Here is a 25,060-nt window from a genome sequence, read left to right on the forward strand (position 1 = left end):
CAGTAATTTTTCCCTCTGGTCTGATAGACTCAAATATGTCTATTTTATCACGGTCAAAAGATAATCTTGTTACAAAAGTGTTGTTAAATAACACTTTTCAGGTCAGTTTTTCAAGATCAGAAGAGTTAGTGTGCAGAGATTTGTGGTGAATTCGACTTGGCCAATATTGTCCTGCATCAAGGACTGAGTTATAGATTCTGTAGTTTATTGCTGATGTGTTGATGGAGAAGAATGGCCACTGGAAATAAAGAGTGACTGGTGCTGCCTGAAGCAGTGTGCAGTCCACTCGCGCCCGGGGCGCCAGGCACACTGACGAGGTAGTCGGGTGGCTGCAGAATTGACAGATTTGTGACAGACACTGCAGTTGCTCCCCGTGTGCTTTTAGTTTGTGACAGTTTTCACTTCATAGTTGCACTTAGTGAAAGACCTAGTTTTGGCCTCTTTCATGTAATAATGCAACCCTTTTGCTTAGGTTATTATTTAATGATTTTTTTAAGGTAGAAAAGAAAGGATACTTTCTTGTATCCTTTGTTGATCAGAGTAATGTGGAACACTACGCTTCTTGTAGTGATCTGCTTAAAGCTGATTAATAAATGTTTTTGCCAGAACTGAAGGTACATTGCCCTTATAGCTATTTCTTTGAGTACAGTTATTTCTTTGAATAAAGCAGACTCGGTTTCCTGCCTTTCACTACCACATCCAGATCCCCAGCACAGCTGTGGAGATGTTTTCTGGCTATCATGGTAGGCCTGAGAAGGAACATTTTGAAAGTAATGACAAAAGCCTTCTTTAGTCATATAGTATATTTTTACTTGGTAGGCATTAACCTAACCTAGATTACTAACTATACATCAATTTGTTAAATTACTCTCTTATTCTAGGGAGAGCCCATAAAATGGTCTATAGAAAAAAACATGCCAGTCCTGTCTCCCCACCCCCCAGTGGGTCCAAAGGCTAGCCGTGGCCACAGTGTTCTGGTTGAGGATGGACCTTCTAGTCCAATAACACTGGTGAGTCATATTTAACACTGCTACACACCATCCTGAGTAATTACTTTATGATTTCTTATAAATTATAAGAAAAAATGCTCTCTGGGTACATGTCTACATAATCCTAAGAATTCTACTGAATAAAAACATAGTCTTGTGCTATTCAACTCTGTCTCTATTGAATGCCCCACCTTTAATCAATATCACCCCTATTGAATGCATTTTGCTTGTTATTGCTCAATTAAGTTGCTTTAAGCAGGAGCCCCCAACTCCGGGGTGCAGATCGGTACCATTCCGTGGCCTGTTAGGAACGGGGACACACAGCAGGTGAGCAGCAGGTGAGCAGCAGGTGAGCAGGCAAAGCTTTGCTCACTTTACCATCCGAGCTCAGCCTCCTATGGGGGTGGGCAAACAAACAGAAGCTTCTCGAACATGCCCACATGACAGGCCTGCCTTTCCATACCCTCACCCCGACCAGGATGTCTGTGGAAAAATTGTCCTCTACAAAACTGGTCCCCAGTGCCAAAAAGGTTGGGGACCACTGGCTTTAAGAACAGATTACTTATGTTATCTACATGCTGAAACACCTTCACTTGCTTTGTGTCACCTATAGAAAATCAGACTCTTTCACCTGAAGTTTAAGACCCTAAACCACATGAACTCAATTTAGCTATTCCCACAATTACCCTTTAGCATTCTACAATGCAGCAAAACTGAACCACTAGTTGTTACATATTTGTGCTCTATTTTTTGATCTCTGAATTTTGTTCTTGATGTTCCCTCTACTTTCTCCTTGCTTGTAGAGCTTATTTATGGGCACAAATTGAGTGGCACTCTATGGCATTTGGGGCCAGATACTTATATTTGTGCTTCATTTTTCAAAAGTGTGTGCACATGCTCTAAGATAAAAATAATTAAATATGCAAAAATTCTATTTAAAGAAATTACACACTGACCTCTTCTTCCAGTTTGATTCATTTATAACCTAGAGGTGGTATTTGCTTGAAGGAAGGTAAGGTAGCTTGAATAATGTAGATACAAGAAAAGATTTGTAAAGTATTTGCTGGAGGTTGATGGTTTCAGTTGTAAATGAATTGCTTGATTAGTCTTTATTCTTGCTTTGTGTAGCTTGATATATTTCCTTGTTAGCATGAACATTTTTTTGGATTGCACAATGTTTACAGAGAAATTGCCATGCTTTCACAGATTGTTAAAGCAGGTTCATCACATATAGTGTTAAGATTTGACATTCTTCAAAAGGTAAATATGTTTTGACATTTCTGGGTGAACAGCTTAAGTTATGAAAAGTAACTCCCTTCCCTTTCTTGTTACCATATTTCCAGGCTTCATTTAAATGTATATGTATACAAATTATTCTTTTTTTATGTGGCAAATTTACTAGACTCTCAAAAGCTTAAACTGGGCGAAACAAAAGAAACAATCAAGTGCTGTTTTCTATCTTCCCACCTGTTTCAGAGAGGAAAAACCCTTGAAAGGCTTTCTTTTCAATTTTCCAGCTGAACACCCTCAATAAGTAGTTTATGATACATCCAGGAGATCTTAATGTGGCAGGAATGAGAAAGTAATTTAAAAATTACAGGAAACACTGACACCAGCACTTCAGAAGCCTTTCTATCTGGTAAGCTGCAATTCTTCCCTTGGTCACCCCTACGGTGCTTCTGCACCGTGAAGGATAGCTACTGTGGTCTCGGAGCTGTAGTTCCCATTCTACAGACGTTCAAGTCCTGCTCTTGTTTTCTCAACCTGGATACACTTCCTTTGCATTTGACTCCTGACCTCCAAGTGCCATTGAGATGGAGATAATAATCCTTTTGGGATATTGCCATCAATTTTTCTCTTTTAACTTTCTTAAGCCAATAAAGGAAGTATCCAGTAGATAGTTATTGCATTGGTCACTAATTGCACCTAAATTTTCAAAATAACATACAGGCTTTTAGCTGCATTGTTCCCATTAAAACTCTGGAATGCCATTCTACACAGGCTTGGAAAATTCACCCCCGGAGATCATCCACTAAGAATTAGAAATGCTCAGCTAAGCTGAATAATCGCCAGGTAGTCAATTTCAATTCACATTCTGGTACAGATTTGAAAATTTTAAGCTATAGTGACATATTTATTCCAAGAAAATATATTATGAGCAATTTAAAATATAGCAAGTTTAAGGTGACTTTTGATGTGAACTACAACAGTTTGTAGCTCACAGCTGTTAGCTGAATGGTGCAGATTTGTTTTTAGAGATAAATGTAATCAGTTAAACATTTGACTGCCACATTCATCTAACTGAATATCTATATGCAAATGTGGAGAAATAAAATTTAGAGCACAACAGCCAATTGATCATGTTCTAGTTTATAGTAACCTGCTTGTTTGAATTCCTACATTAGATTCTCAATGCTTTTGTGTTCAGTTGGATTATTTGACAGGAGAAAGTCTTAAAGCATGTTTGTTTTACAGAGGTCAAAGGAATTCTTTTGGGGGATCTGATTTCCTTGTTCAGAAACCTCTTCGTTTTTCTTTGTGGGTTTTACAACCTTTCTTTTTGGGGCTTACATAGGCTTATGTTCTGTTTCACTAAATCGAGTGCTGTTGTAGTCAATCCACTTGGTTCCTGGTGTTGGTCAGGATATAGGTTTGTGTGCAGTGAGCATAAGGGTGCTCTCCAACCCCAATACACATACATGAATCCCAATGGCTGTGCCATCTCTACTCCACAGAGTCCTCCAAAGCTCAGACTCCTACTCTCTAAGCACATGACCTGGAAGTTTCATGTATCACTTCTGCTCACATCTTTTCAGTCTGAACTGAGGAATCTATCTATATGGAATTGCCAGAGATGCTAGGAAAATGGAGCCATGTTTCCTGATGAAAATTCTATTACTAGTGAAGAAAGGAAGGCAGATATTGGGGGTTACTACCTGTGTTCTCTTCTCATTCAGATGTTCACATTTACCCTTCCTTATCTCTGCTCCTCCATTTTCTTCTGTTGCTCATCCATTTGGGTAAAATATTCCTGCTTCTGTGAAACTTTAATTTTTCAGTCTCATTGGCTTTTCCCAAATAACTGTAGGTCTAAGCACTATTAGTTCTCAGGTATTTTATTGTATTTTCTGTTTGGTAGTATTTGTGTGGTTCATTTGGCACTAATTGTCTTATGTCACCATTAAACATTACAAATTACTTTTTAATCTCCCCATAGTGCTTATAATTGGAATCCAATAAATATTGACTTACTAAAACCAGAGACAACCTTTGGTGGTAGAAGCTGCCCTGTCATTTTTTATGAATTTACACTTTTACAGAGTTGAATATTTTGTTTGCCATTCTTTAAAGTCAATGTAGTAAACCTTACTATGAGTCATTTATATACCACCCTCCTCATACCTGCTTGTGCAAATATGCATGCATTATTCTTAACGGCTTTTCTACTATTTCATTATAATAGAACAGCTGGGCCAAAAGTCTTGTTTTTTCCACTTTTGTAACATTGCTGATCTTCGTACTAACCTCATATGTTCTGTCAGTGCCACAAAAGACACTGCTGATGCTTCATGCGGGCACGTTTGGTATTCTCTGCAGCATATTCTTGATTAGAAAGTGTATCAGTCAGAGTCTCAGCAGGAAACAGATGGCTCACACAAACAGGGTAATTAGGAAGGGTTTAATAAAGAAACTATTTACAAAGATTCAGGCAGGGTTAAGGAGAAACAGCTAGGGATGTTTGGCATACTGGGGTCAGCCCAGGGAAGCCATACCACCCAGGCCTAAAGGGGAAAGGAAGGTTTGCGTAGAGAACCTCTCCTGCTTGTAAGCCAGCAGAGGACTTCCTGACAGAGCTGCGGACTTTGGTGGAGGGACCTAGCTGGTCCACCATCACGCTGGTAAGAAGGGGCCAGGAGAATTAAGACTGCGATGTCATTTCCTCCTCTTTTGATCTCCTACCAGTGCCTTTCACTGGCCAAATCTAGCTGGAATCCTGAGGTTGGTTGGTGTAATCCATGAAGAAATGAGTCCCAGAGACCAGAGCAGGGCAGAGAAGAGGGGCCAGTGGAAAATATTCAGCCTGCCAAAAAATTTCAGTTTTTCAGTTTTCCAATGTTGCCAGTGACTATTTTCTTTTTTGTTTTCCTAACATTTCAAGAAAAAAGTTGACTAAATAGCTATGCATTACAGTTAGGCACTTACCTTTCCTCTTTTTTGAATCACAGTGCTTTACTTCAGCACTAATCTTAAGACTTAAAGGATTCTCAGTAGAATTTATGTTGAAAACATTTAAATAGAAATGATTCCATTCCAGTCATATCTCTTTAGATCTCTAAAATAGGAACATTATTCAGCTTAACATTTAATTGAGCAAAGTCATTCTGTGCACAGCATAAATTAGGTATTGTCAGCAAGTTTATGGTATGAATAAATGCAGGAACCTAACAGAGAACAAACATCTCCTTTGTCTAGAATACTCTGTAATTGTGGCATTTAGTTATGTAGAGGACTTCCACGCCATATGTTTTAACAAATACTTTGGGTCATAAGGGTATGCATAATGGAAGGACATAATTAAAGTTTAATCTGTTCGGTAAAAAGGCACCATTAATTACTCTAGTCAATTTGTTGGGTTATTAATTGGTTCTGGAAATGTGTCAAAATACTAATTTAAGTGGATTTTTTCCCTTAATTGTCTAGACAGCCCCTCGACCCTACACTGCCCCAGGAATTATGCAGCCTCCAATTCGATTACAGCCTCTTCCCAGTAATCCTGCAGTAGGAACTGTTCCAAAGGTAACTTCGGGGTCCAGATCAAAAACCTCACCACTGGAAAATGATGCTCCATTTCCCATTGTGGTAAATATTACTTCTTCAGGACATATCTTTTTATTCTTGTTTAGAATATTAGATTATCACAATATTTAAGATGGTAGATTTAATCAATCTACTCAGTGAAATTTGTATTGTGCACTTATTAAGCACTTAAGTTGTTCTATTTAATTATCATACTCTAATGGGATAGCCTATAATTTCTGTGTTATTGAGCAAAAAGAGTAAGGAATAGATTTGTAATAATATAAGGTGATCTCTCATTAATTTGAAGGGTTGTATGAAAAACAAAGAGGAACTTTTTATAGACAGATATGGCTTCTATCAGAACAGACCCAGTGTTGACTGCTTCCAAATTTTAAATGCATGAAACCTAGAAAATGAAACTTTCCAAGAATAGGGTTGCATTTGCATGCTGATTTACTTTACCATCAGTGTATGAAATTGCTTCACGTTTGACTCTGGGGAACGTTGGATAGAGAGGGAAAAGAATGACTATCTTTAAAAAAATGCTGAATTAACCACAAACAAGAACTCGATTCTGCTTCCTTTCCAAGGTTATGTCTCAGGTCATTTTCAGTGATTTTAATAGAGCACGGAAAGAAAGTACAGCAACTATAACACGAGTTCCTTAAAGAGGGAGATATAATTCAGACACTCAGTAACTAGGGAAGGTATTGTTTGTATTTCTAACAAAGAAGAAACATTTACCAGCTTAAGCAGCTCCATCATAATACAATAGTAATTGGTGAAATAGTAATTGGTTGAAATGGGTGAATTTAGTACAATTTCTTTTTAGGAAACATGAGATGTATGAAATTAAGATATTTTTATCTAACACTGACAAACACTAAAGAATTAATCCATATAAATGATTTTTCACAGTAAAAGTATAAATATAACTAAAATGATAATGTTTTAATGCATTTAATATGGTTTACAGTTTATGCAGCACTTTTTACAAACCTTATTATAACTTAATAGTACGTAGTTTATCAGAAAGCAGGGGAAATTAAACCAAAAGTGGTGGCACATTTTCTGGGGAAGTCTGCTTAAAGCTTCCCCAGAAAAGGAAACTTACTGGGTCATAACTCAATTAGATTTGTGCTTTCTAGGACCTGGTCTCCACTGGCCCCAGACATTTCCTGTTTCAGCTAGTTTCAGAAATGGTCAAATTCTGAAACATTGTCTCAGGCTAATGAAAATAACTCACAGCAAGTTAATTTTTCTCTGCCTAGTAAACCAGAATGCGGATCAAAATCATAATGAGGGACCATGAATCCACAGCTATCAAATAATAGAACTTTGTAGAAAGGGTGCCTCTTCCCCTGTAGGCAGCCCCACCCACACAGGGAGCCATATCACAATGAGAAGGTTGCCCGGTGAGCATGGAATCAGAATGAGCAGATATGGTAGAATGGAATGTTAACGGCGTCAGGTCTAAGATGGCTTGATACACCCATCTCATTAAAAACGCAAAGGTCTCTGGCTAAAACCCTCTGTATGCTCTAAGAATAACTTTGCCATTAAGACCGAAAATATTCAAAGTCCAATGGGTGATATATCCTCTACCATAGATAGTACTTGGATGGGCACTTTCCATGTTTGCCAAGGTGACTATATATTTTTTCTAAGCTCCTTTAAGTATTATTTTACTATATACTTTGATAGATATATTTTACTATAAGATATGTGAATACTGTCAATCAGATACTATTCAAGTTCTGTTGAGCTTGGAAGGGATTTTTTATTTCAGGTGATTTTCCAAATCTCCCTTGGGCCACTGAGTGGATTTACTAATGAAATGTTCACAGGGCCTTATATTTTCTGCTTTTCAAGTTTTGGGGTGTGAGTGATTGAGGGACAGGCACTTAATGATAGCTTATGTGGCTGACAAAATTGAGATCAATCCCATATTAATTTAATCTAGCTTAATTTACACTTTTCCCTCAGTAAATATTTGTTGAGCATGTACTACTACTGAGGTACTGTTCTAGGCATCGGTGGTATATAAATTATCAAGGCAGGCAAAAGTCTCTAACTTACTGAAAGCTTATACTCTAATGTGCATAAACAAAATATACCGCCAGAAAAGACAGATAATTTTTCAATGGCATTGATGATAAAAGTGATTTAATATAAAGTCAGAAAAGAAAGTCTTAAAGAATCATAGTCTGCATGATTGACAAGGATGTAGTGAGCCCCCAATAAATTTGTTTTGCTTTCTTAAAGAGTAAAGGAGGGTGTGATGTGCCCATGGGACTTGTTTGAAGGCACAACAGACATAAGCAGGTTGATCTTTCTAGATATCAGGAGTTAGGGGCTTTGGTTTAGGCAAAAGCAATTTGGTAAGAAACAGGCTGGTTGAAATGCAATTGAGTAAAATCATGACTTGATTGAAATGATTATCCTTGGGATGAGAGTTTCTCATATGCTATTGACAGAAACAGAAATTGGTACAACTATTGTGAAAGCAATATGGGAATATCTGTCACCATTTTAAATGAACATGCTTAAGCATTTACACTATAGAGATTTTTCCTAGGAATACATATGTATGTGGAAAGCAATAAATTCAAGAATTTTTATTATTATAATAGTGAACAATTACAAGATACCTGGAAATTTAATAGGATATTGTTTTAAAGTGTTATAACATATTAAAGTGTGTTTACAATAATAAGGTAAAATTATTTGTACTGGTATGGAAAGATGTTCAAGATACTATGAGCTAAAAATGTTAATTTTTTAAAAAATTATTAGACCATTTCCAAATAAAGCATGCACTTGACTGACAACTACTTAGAAATTAAAAAAATAATTCCCCAAGCTCTAAAAGTTTTCCATTTATTCATTTTATTGTTCTTATTATTTTCATTTCTTTATTTTATATTTTATTGCAATATCAATGCACACCATCTCAGACAAAGGGAAAATGTAGAAAAAGTAAAATGAGAGCATAAATATCACCCACAATATGAACCATTCTAAAAATTCTAAATAACTTGGTGAATATCTATTTAAATCCTTCTCTGTTCATATAAATGTTGGCTTCAGTCAAAATATATACTACACATGCCTGTACTTCACCTGCTTTTATTTATTTATAATGAAAAATATTTAGAGAGTGAATTCCCTTTCTTCAACTCAACTTTTTACTACTTAGGCATCTCAAAATAAAGAATAAATTAACTGAGAATGAATTTAAAACCATACCAAATAAGTTGGTATAAAGAGCAGGCACCATGCATGAGACCTCATCAACCTGGTGAACACTGTTTGCCCCACCTTGGTGGTTTTCTGAGGCCCTGTCCCAGCCCAGTTTCAGGCCCACCCAGACTGTTCCAGTGGCTTTTTCATACAAATGGCCTATCTTGCCTCATGCTTCAAATTTTCCTAAAATCTTCCAAACAAGCAGCATCTGCCTCAGCATGCCTGTACCCCTGGCTAAGTGGCCCTGGCCCCAGTACTAGAAGCAGCCAGCTTTAGTTCACAGCTTTGCTTTACTGGGGCACCTCCATGCACAGCACAAATAGCAGTTATCTTCAGATTGCTTAGAAGCTCATTTCAGGTGGCTTGGGGTAGAACAGAGGTGACCTTGGCCTGCATGTTCTGGAAAGCCCCAGAGGCAATGCATCCAGTGGACAGCTTCAGACCATGTCAAAGTATCATCACCCAACCACCTCCATGAGTGACACACTCAAGGGAAAGACTCAGCAGATACCATAGCTCCAGTGAAGTTAGTCCTGCTCTGTGGGGTGTGCCCCTGCACAGCTGATCCTCCGCAGTGGTAGGAGGTCAGTGGTTGCAGCCAGATTTGAAGCTATTCAGCCTGAAGGTATATCCCTCTCATTGATGTGCCAGCAGCAGTCGAGGCTCCACTATAAATTGAGGGTGTACCAGGCCACATGGAGAGGTCTACAACTTGAGTGCCCAGCTTGGGTAGGGGAGGCTGTGTCACTGGGCTCTATAGGACACCTACTACATTGGGCCACTCTACCAAGCCTAGGAGACATAGCAGCTGTATCTAATACAAAAGAAACAAATACAGGGAAGCTACCAAAATGAAGAGACAGAGGAACCTGCCCCAAATGAAAGAACAGAACAAAACTCCAGAAAAAGAACTAAACAGGATGGAGATAAGCAATCATAGCTCCGAATACTGGTTATAAGGTGCTCAATGAACTTAGTGAGAACCTCAACATCATAAAAGTGGACTCATGAGAAATGAAGGATACACTAACTGAAATGAAAACTAATTTACAGGGAATCAACAGTAGAATAAATGAAACCAAGAATCAAATCAGCAATTTGGAATATAAGGAACCAAAAAAACACCCAATCAAGAAAACCAAAAGAAAAAAGAATCCAAAAAAATGAGGATAGTGTAAGGAGCCTCTGGGACAACTTCAAGCGTACCAACATTCACATTATAGGGGTGCCAGAAGGAAAAGAAAGAGAGAGGAATTAAAACCTATTTGAAAAAATGACAGAAAACTGCTCTAAACCAGTGAAGGAAATAGACATTCAAGTCCAGAAAGTGCAGAGTCCTGAAAAAGATGGACCCTAAGAGACCCACATCAAAATACACAAAATTCAGAAGATTAAAGACAAAGAGAAAATCTAAAAGCAGCAAGAGAATATCAGTTAGTTAACTACAAGGGCACCTTTCTAAGACTGTCAGCTGATTTCTCAACAGAAACTTTGCAGACCAAAAGGAACTGGCAAGAAATATTCAAAATGAAGAAAAGCAAGGACCTACAACCAAATTACTCTACCCAGAGAAGCTATCATTTACAATTGAAGGACAGATAAAGAGGTTCCCAGACAAGAACAAGCTAAAGGAGTTCATCACCACCAAAATAGTATTATATGAAATATTAAAGGTTCTTCTTTAAAAAGATCAAAAGTGTGAACAATAAAATGGCAATAAATACAATTGAATCTAAAAACCAAAAGAAATAGAACAGAAATAGACTCTTAGATACAGAGAACATTTTGACAGTTGCCAAATGAAAGAAGGGTTGGGGGAGCATGGGTGAAAAAGGTAAAGGGATTAAGAAATACAAATTGATAGTTACAGAATAGTCGTGGAGATGTAAAGTACAGCTAGGGAATAGAGTCAATAATGTTCTAATAACTATGTATGGTGTCTGGTGGATATGCTATTTATCAGGATAATTACTTAGTAAGTTATATAATGTCAAATCACTGGGGTGTACATCCGAAGCGAATATAATAAGGTGTGTCAACTGTAATTGAAAAATTAAAAAATGATTTAAAAGCAGAATGATTTTAAATGATTTAACGTTTGGAAAACTACCCCAGATACACAAAAATGATAATTTGTGAAAATTTAAAGACTCAAATATAACTGAAGGATGTAACACATTTGATTATGACTTTCGGTGCTTTTTAATTGTTGATGTAATACATGTTGATTAAACTGTCAAATAATACAAATATTTACAAAATGCAAAATGATATCCTCCCCAATAATCCAAATCCTTATAACAACCTTATGTTCAAATCTTCCAATTATCCTCAATTTTGTCAAAATTACATATAAGTTATTTAAAAGAAATGTATGATTACACCACATGGATCCTTTCATGTCTAGATGAATAGATTTACACTATTTTTTGAAGGTGGTGAGAATCTATTATAAAAACAAAACAAAATGTAGTAAAATATTCTCCTGTTGATGGAAATGAAAGTTCAACTAAATTTGTTACATGTGTGTATCCTTACATTTACATCAGTGTACTTGTGTAGTTATCTCGGGTAGCTTTATTTGGATGAGTTGAATTTCTAGGGAAAAATAAGCTGAGAAGAGTCTTAGGTTCTTATCTGTATTTGGTAGCTTAATATCATATTATCCAGGAATATTATAACACCTGGATGGGTGGAATGAATATGAAGGAAATGCTAACACCCCATTGTTAAGGAGATTGTTCAAACCTACTTCAGAGTAAACATTTCAAACTTCTTAACTCTTAAGTTGTTTAATTATACATAGATTTAATGGATTGTTGAAGGAAAATTCCAAAAGTACTATAAAGATGCCATCACTGTATATTTGGCTTAAAAATATATTTAGATAAGGTTAGAAATTCATGAAAATTTAATTTGCTGTGGATACTTCAAACAGACTGGAGTGTGCGGAGTTTGCCTATTTTTATCCGTTGTGTTTGCATGTAATGTCAATCATACAGCCTTGTCTCTAATTTTGGTGACAGTGAGTCACTACTTCTCTATTCGCTGGTTCTTACATCATGAAATGTGATTACAGGGCAAGAAGGCAGTAATGAAGTTCAGGAACTCCATGGACAATTCACAGGGAAGGAATCGATATCAACTTCTGAACGTTAACAGTTACATGATGCCTATTCCTCCTCCATCTCCTCCCCCGGATGGAAAAATCACAAGGGAAAATAGATCTGAAACGTGGAGAAGGAGAAGATTTCATCCAGCCACTGCTCCAAATAGCATAGAACCAGTCTTTACCAGGGTGATTATGGAATCAAGTTTTCTTTGATTAATTTAGCAGAGATTACATTGCATTATTTAATTTCTAGATGTGAAGTAAAATAATTTAAGGAAATCAAAAGGCAGAATGACTTGCATAAGGAAACATAATACTTTCATAAATGTAGTTATAAGCTTGAATGAATGTCAAATCAAATATTTGAGGAGTTCAGTAACTGCACGATGGATAAAAAAATACACTGTGTCTTGTGATCAAATTTAGTTTGTACTCTACTCATTTTCAAATTATTTTTTTAATTTGCTCTTTCAATCATATGTCAGAAATATTTTAACATTTAATTTATGAAAATTCAGAAACTTAAATGTAACAAAATATATACTATATAAAATATCTTACTAAAGCTTATTTTTAATGATTATTGGCAAATCAGTGTATAGTATTTAGAAAAAAATTATTTCAATTTCCTTTGAAAATATTTTACTTTGCTATACTTATTTCCTCAAAATACTGATGAATAATCCTAAGGCCAGTGTATGTGTGTGTGTGTCTGTGTATATATATGTGCCACTATATATATACGTATTTCATATGTATATATAATTATAATTATGTCACTTTTGTGATTATTAGCAGATAGATGAGTGAACATTTCACTGATTGAGAATCAGGGAGTGTCATACCAACATGCACAGAGGCTGCATGCTGGCTCTTCAAAATCAACCTCACTCCTTTAAAAAAGTTATAATGTGGTAAAACTGGTATATAAGAATACATATATACAGGGTCCAGCAGAAGTAGCAGCTGCTTGAGTGTGCTTGGCAGGGTAATAATATGGGTGTGATAATCTATAGTTCTAATTTGAACATTTCACCTAAAATGTCATATGGCGTGATACTGTGGTATTATAGAATTACATGCTTCGATTTTGTAATAAAAGATTTTATAATAAAAAAGGGGCATTATCTGTGCTGGACCCTACATATGTGTGTAAATTTTAAGCATATATTATAATTAGATATCTATATACACTGTGTAGTGTTTCCCACAGTAAGTCTAGCTCCCATCCATTGCCACACAGTGTCAACCATTTCACCTCCTCCCCAACACCCATCCCCTCTAGTAAACACCAATTTGTTTTCCGTATGTATGAATTTGTTTTCTTTATTTGTTCATTATTTTAGATTCCACATATAAGTGACATCATACAATATTTGTCTTAGTATGTCTGACTTTTTTCACTTGGCATAATACCCTTAAGGTCCATCCATGTTGTTGCAAATGGCAAATTTCCTTTTTGTGGCTGAGTAGTATTCCACTGTATGTGTGTGCATGTGTGTATCACATCTTCTTTAATCATTCATTCCTTGTTGGGCACTTAGGTAATTGCCACATCTCAATATTGTAAATAATGCTTCAGTGAACTTAGGGGTGCATATCTCTTTTTGAATCAGTGTTTTGTATCTTCAGATAAATATCCAGAAGTGGAATAGCTGGGTGATGTGATAGTTCTTACCTTAACTTTTTGAGGACTCTCCGTAGTTTCCCATAGTGGCTGCACTAGTTAACAAGGGTTCCCTTTTCTTCACATCCTTTCCAACACTTGTTATTTGATGTCTTTCGATAAGAGACACCTTAACATGTGTGAGGTGATGTCTCATTGTGGTTTTGATTTGCATTTCCTTGATAATTGGTGATGTTGAACATCTTCTTATGTGCCTGCTGGCCACTTGTATGTCTTCTTTGGAAAAATGTCTCTCAGGGGTGTCCAACCTGCGGCCCATGGGCTGCATGAAGCCCAGGATGACTGTGAATGCAGCCCAACACAAACCTGTAAATTTACTTAAAACATTATGCAATTTTTTTGTAATTACGCATCACAGTGTATTTAATGTGTGGCCCAAGACAACTCTTCTTCCAGTGTGGCACAGAGACGTCAAAAGGTTGGACAGCCCTGAAACTTTACATCACCTGCTCATTTTATAATTTGGTTCTTTTGTTTTTATGTTGTTGAGTTATGTGAGTTTTTTAAAAATATAGTTTAGATATTAACCCCTTATTGGATATGATTTGTAAATATCTTCTCCCATTCAATAGGGTACCTTTTAGCCTTGTTTATGGTTTCATTTGCTGTACCGAAGCTTCGTAGTTTAGTGTAATCCCATTTGTTTATTTTTGCCTTTGTTTCCCTTGGCTTTGGAGTCATATCCAAAAATAAATAAATAAATAAACTCCCCACTAAGATGAAGGGCTTATCAAGAACCTTACTGCCTATGTTTTTTTTTTTTTCGCCAGGAACTTTATGGTTTCAGGTCTTACATTCAAATATTTAATCCATCTTGAATTAATTTTTGTATCTGATGTAAGATAGTGTCTAGTTTCATTCTTTTTCATGTAGCTATCCAGTTTTCCCAGCACCATTTATTGAAGAGACTGTTTTTTCCCCATTGTATATTCTTAGCTCCTTTGTTGTAAGTTAATTGTTCATGTATGTGCAGGTTAATTCTGAGCTTTCTATTTTGTTCCATTGATCTGTGCCTCTGTTTTTATGTTTATACCATTCTGTTTTGTTTACTTTAGCTTTGTAGTATAGTCTGAAACCAGGAAGGATGATACCTCCAGCTTTCTTCTTTTTCAAGATTGCTTTGGTTGTTTGGGGTCTTTTGTGGTTTCATATACATTTTAAAATTATTTGTTTTAGTTTTGTGAAAAATGCCATTGTAACCAACTTCATTCTTAAATGCTTTATTTACTTTTTGCTTTGCATTTCACTCTTAGCATCTATCCTCACCAATAACTTTCTCAAGAAATTGGGACTATTTTCCTTGTACTTGCTTAGATTTCCTCCTTTCACTTCTATTTCCACCAGTTTTCTTCCTTTGTTACAGTCTCGGATAGAGCATTGTATCCCTCATCTCTGAGGCCCATGCTCTGCTCTGTGTCCTTAATTTTATCCTCTTCCATTATGCATGCACTCAATATTGTCTGCCATTTTCCTCTTTAACTTGTATTTTTATTCTCTCTCCAATATTCTTCTCTGTCTCTCAACATACCTAGACTTCATGTAAAGCAACCAAATCCTTTCCTCACATTCTGTGGCCTTAGACTTCTGTTTTTCTCCTTTGCTGCTTCAAAGCTCTCTGAGGACTAGTCTGCTGTCTCTTAGTTTAACGAACAACCCCAGGCAACTCAGCTTGTAACAACACAGGTTTATTTCTTGTTCTTATTATTATCTGTTGTTAGTCAGCTGCAATTCGGGGACCTAGTCTTGAGGAGTTGTCCCTGTTTGTGGTATGTTGGCCTCATGACAGCAGAACCATGGAATGCTTTTAAGATTCCACTCAGAACTGACACATGCCACTTGTGCTTGAACTCCTGTCTCAAACCTGACATTAGTAGAATGGGAAATATTATCTTCTCTCAGAGAGTGGCAGTGAATATTTGGAGCAATAATAGAATCTACCACATCTACTAACTTATTTTCAACCATCTGCCTGCTGGTACTGGCCTCTACCAGGCCTACAAACATGCTCTCTCAAAGGATGTGGTACCCACTCAGCAAATAAAGTGACTTCTTCATCATCCCCTCTTGTTGGCAACATTTGATTTTTATTATGTTGAGGTATATTACTGAGATAAATTACCTGTTCATACTTATAAGAAAAAGTTTAAATGCCTCATAAACCATAAGAATATAAAACATCTACGTGTACAAGTTAAACAACAGTAATCAAGCAAACACCCGTGTTCACACCATTACTTCTTAACAAGGTAGAAGACTACTGTCGTATTCTGAGTCCCTGGTCCTGAGCCTTCACATCCCTTATTGCTTCCCAGAGCAACTACATATGTTAACTGCGTCCTTGCTTTTCTCTGGTGTACTATTACTTATATGCATAAAACTTTAGAAATAAGCTCAAAGCTGGCATCGTAACAAAAGGATAATATTTTCAGGAGAAAATAAGCTGGAAGGAGTTTTTGAGTCAGAGTCTAGGGCTATTTTTTTTAAAAAATAGCTTTAAGAACCTCTTCTGGGGAAGTCAGAGAAGCCAGGTCATTAGTGTGTCATAAGAAAATGGAGTTCACCAGAGTCAGGACGTCTAGAAGGTCCTAGATGGTGTGGGCCAGACAGTGGACATCAACAGGAATACAGTTAGGTGAATGAGCTTCTGTAAATGAGCTCAGAGGAGAGAGCAGCAACTTCTCCAGCCTTTGGCATGACAAGTGAAACACAGATAAGCATTTGAGGCAGCTTGGCTTGGACATTCTGAGGTTAGAAATGCAGCATGGTGTCAGCAGGCATCCCGGCTTTGACAGACCTTAACATGTCTGTCTCTTGAGTCACAAGTCTTCAGTTTGGCTCGGTCTTTAAAAAAACCCTAAGAAAACCCCCTTCTGTTTTCTCTTTTTGAAATCCCTATTTTGGGAATGTTAGAACTGCTAAACTGATGCTTTAATATTCTTAGCTTTTCTTTCCCATTTTCTACTTCTTTGTCTTTTTATTCTACTTGCTGGGAAATGTTTTCACTTTTACTTTCCACACATACTGCTGAGATTTTTCTTCTACTGCCTTATTTTAATTCTGAGTTCTCCCTTTGTGTTCACTGAATGTTACTTTTTAAAAGCTGCTTATTCCTGTTCCGTATGATTTTGATTCTTTGGTATTTGTGAAGATTTGCTTTGTAGGCTAATATATATGTTCAGTTTTTGTAAAGATTGTTATTCTCTAAATTTTGGGATCAGCATTCTACAAATGCCCAATAGATAAGAAATGTAAATTATGTCGTTCATATTTTTACATACTTAGCATTTTAAAAAATCTGTGTGGTCTCCCAGTTTCTGAATTCTAATGGTTGTTCTCTGTAATTGTAGATCCATCAATTTCTCCTTGCTTTGTTTTGTAAATGATACCTTCTATTTTGTAAATGTTGAGAATATCTTGCTATATGCCCTCAGATTTAGGATTACTCTTTTCTGTGGGTGAAGTGATCTTTTTTTAATCATTAAAAAAGGATCCTCTTTGTTACTTATTACTTTGGGCCTTAAAAACTATTTTGACTCATTATTATTTACCTTATTTTCTTTAGATTAGTATTTAATTTTTCCTTATTTCTTAGATTAGCATTTAGTATATAGTTCTTTTATTTTTAGGCTTTGATGTCTTTACATTTAAGCTTTAGGCTTTAAATGTATTTATGCAACATATGAGTGCTCTGTGTTTATTTCAAGCCAAGACTCTCTGTTGCTTTAACAAGTGAGCTTAGTCCAATTACATTTATTTTGTTTAGTCGTATAATTAGGCTTCCTTCTATCATCTCAGTTTTTATTTTCTACTTGCTATAGTTTCTCTTAGTAGCATTTTATGCTCTTATTGACTTTTCCTTGAAACTCCTCTCTTGCCTTCCATGCCACTCTATTTTCTTCATGCATCTTTGTCATGTTCTCTTACCTCTTGACTTGCTTTTCTGTGTCCCTTCTTCTTCACTTCTAAATCTAGCCATCACCATAGGTTTAGATCTTGATAGCTGTTTTTTATTCAAGAGGTAGTCATCTTCCCACATGGTTCTGATAGTTTTCTAGGTGTCCCTTGGATTTGTCCCTTGGTCCTGGGTATAGAATAAAATCTGCACAATGGAGTTACTCATGCACTTTTACTTTTAGACTTGGATTTATTTTATTTTGATCTAGAAATGATTCCTTTAAGGGGAGGTGGCTCTCATGACTAATTTACACATTAAATTCACTCTTTTATTTTATGAATACTACCTCAAAGCATCCTTTAAATGCTTTTGAAAGGAAAGAAAGGGGCAGAAGGTGGTTCTTCTATGAATGTGTGGAACATGGTCCCTGAGCTCTGTGGACTGTGTCTTTAGGGGTCGGTCCACTGAGCCAGAGGATGATATGTGGTAGGTCTCACCACCCAGCGAGTTGCATCTGTGCCCCAGTGCTCTGTTTCATTTCGTTCTAGGACCTGCAGAGCTGTACACCGCTTTTACAGAATCTATGAGATTAGTTGGAATTTGCTCTGAGGTTTGTCTCATCCATCTGCAGATTTTTGTGTTCTCACTCATAATTGCTTGCCGCCGACTCTAGGTAGCAGTCTACTGAAGCCATGGACAGTCCCATAGACAGCGCTTATAAATGTGAAAATGCAGACTTTCAGACAAAAACCTGCTTAATCATTATCTTTAGCAATTAGAGAAACCAAGTTGTTTAATTCTTATATGATTAGTGAGAGAGAGGGCAATGAGCTTCTCCAAGTGTCACAGGTGTGCACAGGTAACCAGGCTCTTAGTGATCGAGGACAAAGAATTGAACCGAACACACAAAATTTATAGCATAAAGAAAGAAGGAAGATTTATTAAGTGGTAGTACACTCCACAGGACATGGGAGTGGGCCAACTCTGAGCAGAGAAGGGACGCATGGGCTGGGGGATTCTATTATAGGGGCAGAAGCTCACTTGCTAGTCTTTTGCGGGGTTTTCCTGTGCAGGTACAAGGAGTTGGATTTCAAAGCTATTGTGCATGTGTGGTTTCCCATGATTTTCTTTGGCTACTGGAGAAGGGAGTCCCACAGTGTTATTTCATTATAATATTATAATCACGTATGTGCATGGGTAGCACGCAGGCGCATTCCATGATTCATTTCAGAGTTATCCCAGAAAACAGGAAAAACCCATCTTAGGGGGTCTTTGTCATGTATAGATGTTTTCTACCTCAGCCCTGCGGGGTCTCTGGAGTTTCCTTCCTGACTATCTCCTGCCTCACAAGGAAGAACTAACCTGGGGCTTTCTCTGTATCTGGTTGACCTCCTAGACTCCACATGAGGCTACCAAGATACCCATACTTTGCAGTGTATAATGTGCACTTTTTTGCCCAAATTTTTGAGGGAAAAATAAGGATGTGCATTATACATAGGTGGTACTAATTTTGTATCTATATAACTGTTTTTAATTCTTTTATTTATGCTTATGTGTTAACAGTGTAACTCTAGAAAGCAATAATGATATCCATATGCAACATAATACCCTGGAATACAATATTGGTTTTGTTTCTAAATGTAAGTAATTAAAAAATTAAATTTAAAAAATTAAAATGAGATTATTTCCCTGAAAGTTTGGGCCAAAAACATAGATGCGTATTATACACAGTAAAATATGGTAAATAATACAGTGAATAAGAACACATGCCTTATTGGTAGGTCCTACTGCCCCTTGAATTAGACGTGGTTACAATTTAAGCCAGGGTCTCTGTTTCATTGCCTTATTTCTCCTAAAGCAGGACCTTTAATCTAATAATTTGAGCTCAAAATCTAGGATTCCCTCTTCCATCTTCATCACACATCAAATTAACTGCTGAATCTTCTAGATCAGAAATGTCCAATAGACATATTCTATAAACTACAAAAACAATTTTAATTTTCTAATAACTACTTTCAAAAGGTAAAAACACATGAAATTTATTTTCAAAGTATATTTTCTTTAACCAAGTATATTCAAAATGTTATCTATTATTTAAATGTGAAATCATTATAAAAACTATAATGAAATATTATACAATTTTTAATACCATATCTTTAAATTCAGTATTTTATACTTACAGCACTTCTCATGTGAATGAGCCACCTTTCAGGCACCCAACAGCCAAATATGGCAAATGGCTGCTGTCTCAGACAGCACAGCGTGACACCTTAACAACGGCTCATGTGTGTATTAATCCTTTCTTGTTCCCACTGCAACATCCTCGGTTCAGACGCTTGTTGCCAAACTCCTTACCAGGTTATTGCTATTGTAGTCATTTACATACTTATGTCCTGCCTCTAAATCAACAAGTAGTTCAATTTGGCTTTTATTTATAATGACATGCACTGTGCTAGGTGCTGAGGCTACCAAGATAAATAAGACCAAATCCTGTTCTCGGAAGATTGCAGTTTAGCAAGAGAGACAGAAATATGTACAATTAACCATGATACATTGTGATGAGAACAAGCATAGTGGTATAAATAAAGCACAATGGGAACAGAGAGGAAGGATATATTCATTCTGAATGAGGAGATTGGAGAGTGCTTCAGAAAGAAAATGGCATTCGGAATGGGCCTTGAAAGATAAGTAGGAAGTTAGTGGGAGCAGAGGGTAAAATGCAGAAAGTGGGGGTAAATGAAGTCCATTTCAGTATTAGCAGATTTTACATGATGATGTTAAATTAAACCTTGTAGAATAGCTTTCGGCATGATCCTGCCCTGCTTAATACCTTCACCAGTTCCTCTTTCCTAATGAGAACAGGTACATTCTTCTGTCTGGCTGTTTTAAAATGTAGGTTTTATTGTTTTCTAGGTACATTGAGATCCATAGATGAGATGATTGCCATAGGAGAGACACTTGTCACTTATAGTTCCCAAGAGAAGGGGGCATGCCATGTGTGTTAGTCAGGGTTCTGTCCAGAGCAGTATTTGCCCATGTACCTGGGCATTGTGGCCCAGCTAAGGTGATAGATAAAAGTAGCCATCACACCATGTCACACAGTGCAGGGAAGAACTGACTGAGGGGTCTGTCAGGAGGCTGAAGGAGTGCGAAGAAAACACAGGCAAGAGCTTTTGCTGTGGTTTCTGAGAAAAGGAGCGGGAGAAGCAGGGTAAGCAGATATAGGAGCGGGAGAAGCAGGGTAAGCAGATTTAGGATTGAGTAGTGTGAATAATTTTGGTAGGTTCTGGGGTGTAAAAGCTGCCCTTAGTTGTCTGGTACCTGATGCAGGGGTGATTAGGGCAGGGTGGGGAGGGGTGGAATATTGGCCCAGAGTCCAAGAGCCAAGTAGCAGAGGGGGCTGGTGGGTGTGGGCTCTGGCCTGCTTTGCATGTGAAAAGTTCTCTCCCAGGCAGTTAATTTACTATCTCTAAGAATTGGTTAGCTCTGGGAGGGGTAGTCTCCCCAGGATCACTGAGCCCCTGATGTCAAAATATCAGAATACAAAGACATGCTTGGTACACTGGGGCTTTCAGATTTTTACCCCTGTCCAGCTTTGCCTCTGCTCCTATCCAAGCCAAACTGAACTCAGTATTTCCTACACCCTCAACTGTCTGGTCTACCACTTCCCCACCTCTGAACTGTGTTCTTTGTTTATTCTTTTCTGCCAGAAATTCACCCACTTTTAAATCATCTATACTCTTTTATTTTCACTTACATGCTATTATGTGTTGGTCTTTTGTTAACTTTCAATAAAACAGAGAAGTTATTGAATGATAACAACAATAATTATACTTTTCCTTTTGTCACCCTTTCCCATGTGCTGGGAGTTTTAATCCATCCTTTACATACATTTTCTCATTAAATCCACACAATAAACCCAAGAAAGAGAAAATCATTTCTTCACACTAAAAATAAGGACTCTGAGGCAAGAAAGCTTAAATAAGCTGCCCAAGGTCCCATGACTAGTTACTGGCAGGCTGAGTGTGCACGTGCAGGGGGCTGACGCCGGCAGCCTGCATCGTCACCCTCGAATTAGTCATATGGAATTTATTTACAAGACTTATTCTCTCAGATCTTTGATGATAATAATTGTAACTGGCCAGGCAATTCTAACTGTGTTTCTTCAACACAGGCACCAGTTAGACCTCTAACTTATATTTCCATTAGGAAGGCAAATGTTCTTTTTCTATGAATTAATTACCTGTGAGTATCTGACAGATAAGAAGGGTGTGTGACCACAACTTTCCCAGTCCCCCAAAAGCTTTGCACTTTATAGTGTATTTCTGTACATTGTAGTAGGACCCCACTTCTTCTTTCTTCAAAAGGACGTTGTCGCTTTTCTTATGTCCTTTACTGGGTTCTGCTTAGGTCATATATTATTCTTTACTTGTAGTCTTATAAAGCTTGTTGAGGACAGGTACTTGATTTTATTTATATTTAATCAAATACTTATTAGTATTGTGTTCATAAATAGATATTGCTCTATTACTTGTATGGAAAACAAACTCAATTATTCTTTTTATCTCAAGAAAATGTCATGGATATCAGTTATACCTTTCTGGTGCACACCCCTTTTCTCCAAGTCAAGCAAAACAAATATTAGCTTTCCTAGAGAAATTGTACATTTCTCCTGTTTGAATTAATTTTAAAATAGTTTTTCAGTTTCCATTCTAGCCAATGCATTATTTTGGTTTGTTTTAGTCTTGGCTTTTATCATCAGAGGACTCAGATTTGAAATTAAAAAAGGAAAACATCAGCATGATTTTAATATATGGTTATTCAACATATCTCATAGTAGGGTTGATTTATTTCAGACAAACGCCTTACTTTAAACAATGTTTTTGCTTAAAATTAACATTGCAGTTTGGCAACTACATAACTAAAAGGACTTGAAAAACAGTGTAAAAATCCAATTCAACAGCCAAATATCTTAGCAGATGGCCTTGCGAAATAAAGCCCTGGGAAAAGGAAGAGCCAAGATCCTTCTGGGTATCTGCAGTAGCTGGAGCTTAAAGAATGCCTTTTTGCGAAGAGGGTCAGATTTGGGGGTCTTTTCACCCAAAGCAAAGTCCACCTGGATAATTTCTAGCTCTTAGCAGAGTTACTGAATTTATTCTGTTGAGGGAAATGAGGAAGGACATACACGTGTGTGAACTCAGCATCCTCAAAATTTGGAGCTCTGATGACTCGGAAGGATTGCAGTGTTTGTGAGCATGAAGGGAGTAAGCATGTGGTACAGGTTACACAGTGGTAAGAAATGGGCATGAAGAAAGTGGAAAGAGGAAGCATAATAAAGCAAAGGAAGGAGGAGGAGAGAACAAGGGAAAACCGGCGAGGAAGAAGACAAAGAGAACCAAATGAGCATAGTGAGGGTGCTCTATGTTTCCATTGTAACCAGCTGCTTCCTGAACCTTTAGGAAATGAACACTCTTTTTCTGGCTCCTGTCAGAATCTTTTTCTTCCTAAGGCCATCAGAGTCAACATGGGGACTGTCTGACACTTTTTATGGTCAGGACTTCTGTTGATCTTATCAAGGCTTAATCACCGAAGGGGTCATTCTGTTTAATGGAATGCCTTGAAATGGTTTTTGTGTTCTGAATTTTATCAAGTTTCTATAAATATAGAAAGCTTCTGATTTAGGGTGGGATCAACTTATTAATAGCTTTGTCTCAGCAAAGGACTGAATCTTGAATCCTTAACAGTTCCATGTATGTGTCCAACACTAGATGCCAACACTAGCAAGACATTGGGGGTGTAAAGATAGTTAAGACACTGCCCTTGTCTAATGAGAGGAGAATAAGGAAATGGTGTCAATGTCATGTGACTCATAGAGTTATACTTCTGAAGATTAAAAACAGGTTGGTAGTGTTTGTGCTACTATAATTAGTTTGGTTGCTGGGCTTTTTAATGCGAACACAAGAAACTGCAATAGTTGAGAGACGGTAGGAGTTAGAGAGTATTAGACATTTTGTGTTGCCTGAGGACCTCATCTTCTGGCTAGCAGGAATCATTGGAGGACTTTAACAGTAAAGCCCTATGATCCATTTAGTGACAGGAGATCACGCTGATGTGCAGGAGGAGGGAGATGTTGAGGGATATCAGGCTAGAAGTGGGGAAACCTATTAGTAGGGTAAGCATGCATCCCAGCATTCCTGGAACAGTTCAAATTAATGTTCTTTTTTCTAGCATAATTATTAGTAACATCTCTTTCAGTATGTTTTAGTTTGGATCATAAGTTCTATGGTTACCCTACTAACTGGAAGTTTATTGCAGTGGTCCAGGTATGACTATTTTGTCCAGAGGTCATCAGGGCTTGGCTACATGGATGGAAAGAAATTGCTGCCCAACATTATCACCAAGTACATGTACTTGGACATCTATAGAAATCTTATATCCACCCCACACAGGCCTGGGCAGGGATCCCAGTGAAAACAATATATCAATTGAATGCTATATATTACAAATATATAATGGCTAACTGGTTAACCACTCAGTGGCCTTGCTGTTTGCCAGCTCAGATTGTACTTGCCTGAAAAACCTGTAAAGAAATGAAGAGAGTCATAAGCAACTGGAGATGGAAGTCAGAAAGGTAACCCTTAGTCGTGCAGGTCCGTGAGGCCTTGTTGCTCTTCTTAACTGTCCTTCTCAGTGCTAGAAAGAGCTGTATTTTTGAAAGTGGTAGGTTGAATAGAGGAACCCCAAAGAATGGATGTGTGTTAAAAACTCAATGAAGAACAATTGGTGACTTTTATGCAAAAACTAAATAATTCTTAATAAATAAGCCTCTACTTTGGAATAAAAAAAATGGAGCTGACTTTTAATAGATGATTTGACTTTTGCTTGAGGATAGCAGAAAGGGTCGTGTAGGCCTGTTACAGTTTGGTCAGTCTGGGGTCATTATAACCTTGGAAGATGGTGAGTGTAGAGGCAATTTAGTCAGCTGAAAGAAACAATTGTCCGTTTCCTAGTACACGCATTTAATCATGAGCTGTCACTTGGGCCTCCTGTTAGAACTCAGAAAAGGCTATTTGGTGGCAATAATAAGGGAATATTTTTTAAAGGAATGAAATAAGTAGACCCAGGAGAAAAGAGATTTGCTATCAGGAATACATTTTAGCAGAAAAAAAGAATATGAATAAGAGTAAATGAAAAGGGTGAAGAGCTGTCACTTTCTTTATTTTATTCTTAAATGTTCCTCCTTCCAGTTCTCATTTTGTACATATGAGGCAGGTTTTCCTTCACTCCAATCCTGCTATTACATTGTATTTATATAGTGCTTATCTTCCAGA

The 25,060-nt window shown here is 37.1% G+C and overlaps 1 protein-coding gene across 3 annotated transcripts in view; it reads left to right on the forward strand.

The window, feature by feature from the left end:
• The window catches only part of ERICH3 (glutamate rich 3), a 112,902-nt gene that overhangs the window by 31,686 nt on the left and 56,156 nt on the right, over positions 1 to 25,060 (forward strand). For all 3 annotated transcript variants that reach the window (XM_045835585.1, XM_045835587.1, XM_045835586.1), the window contains 3 exons: positions 882 to 1,010; positions 5,691 to 5,849; positions 12,115 to 12,333. In XM_045835585.1, coding sequence (XP_045691541.1) covers positions 882 to 1,010; positions 5,691 to 5,849; positions 12,115 to 12,333 — 507 coding nt within the window. The remainder of the gene's footprint in view (positions 1 to 881; positions 1,011 to 5,690; positions 5,850 to 12,114; positions 12,334 to 25,060) is intronic.

The sequence above is a fragment of the Phyllostomus hastatus genome, unplaced genomic scaffold, assembly GCF_019186645.2.
Source record: "Phyllostomus hastatus isolate PE091 unplaced genomic scaffold, TTU_PhHast_1.1 phas_contig_209, whole genome shotgun sequence".
In the NCBI taxonomy this organism is placed as follows: Eukaryota; Metazoa; Chordata; class Mammalia; order Chiroptera; family Phyllostomidae; genus Phyllostomus; species Phyllostomus hastatus.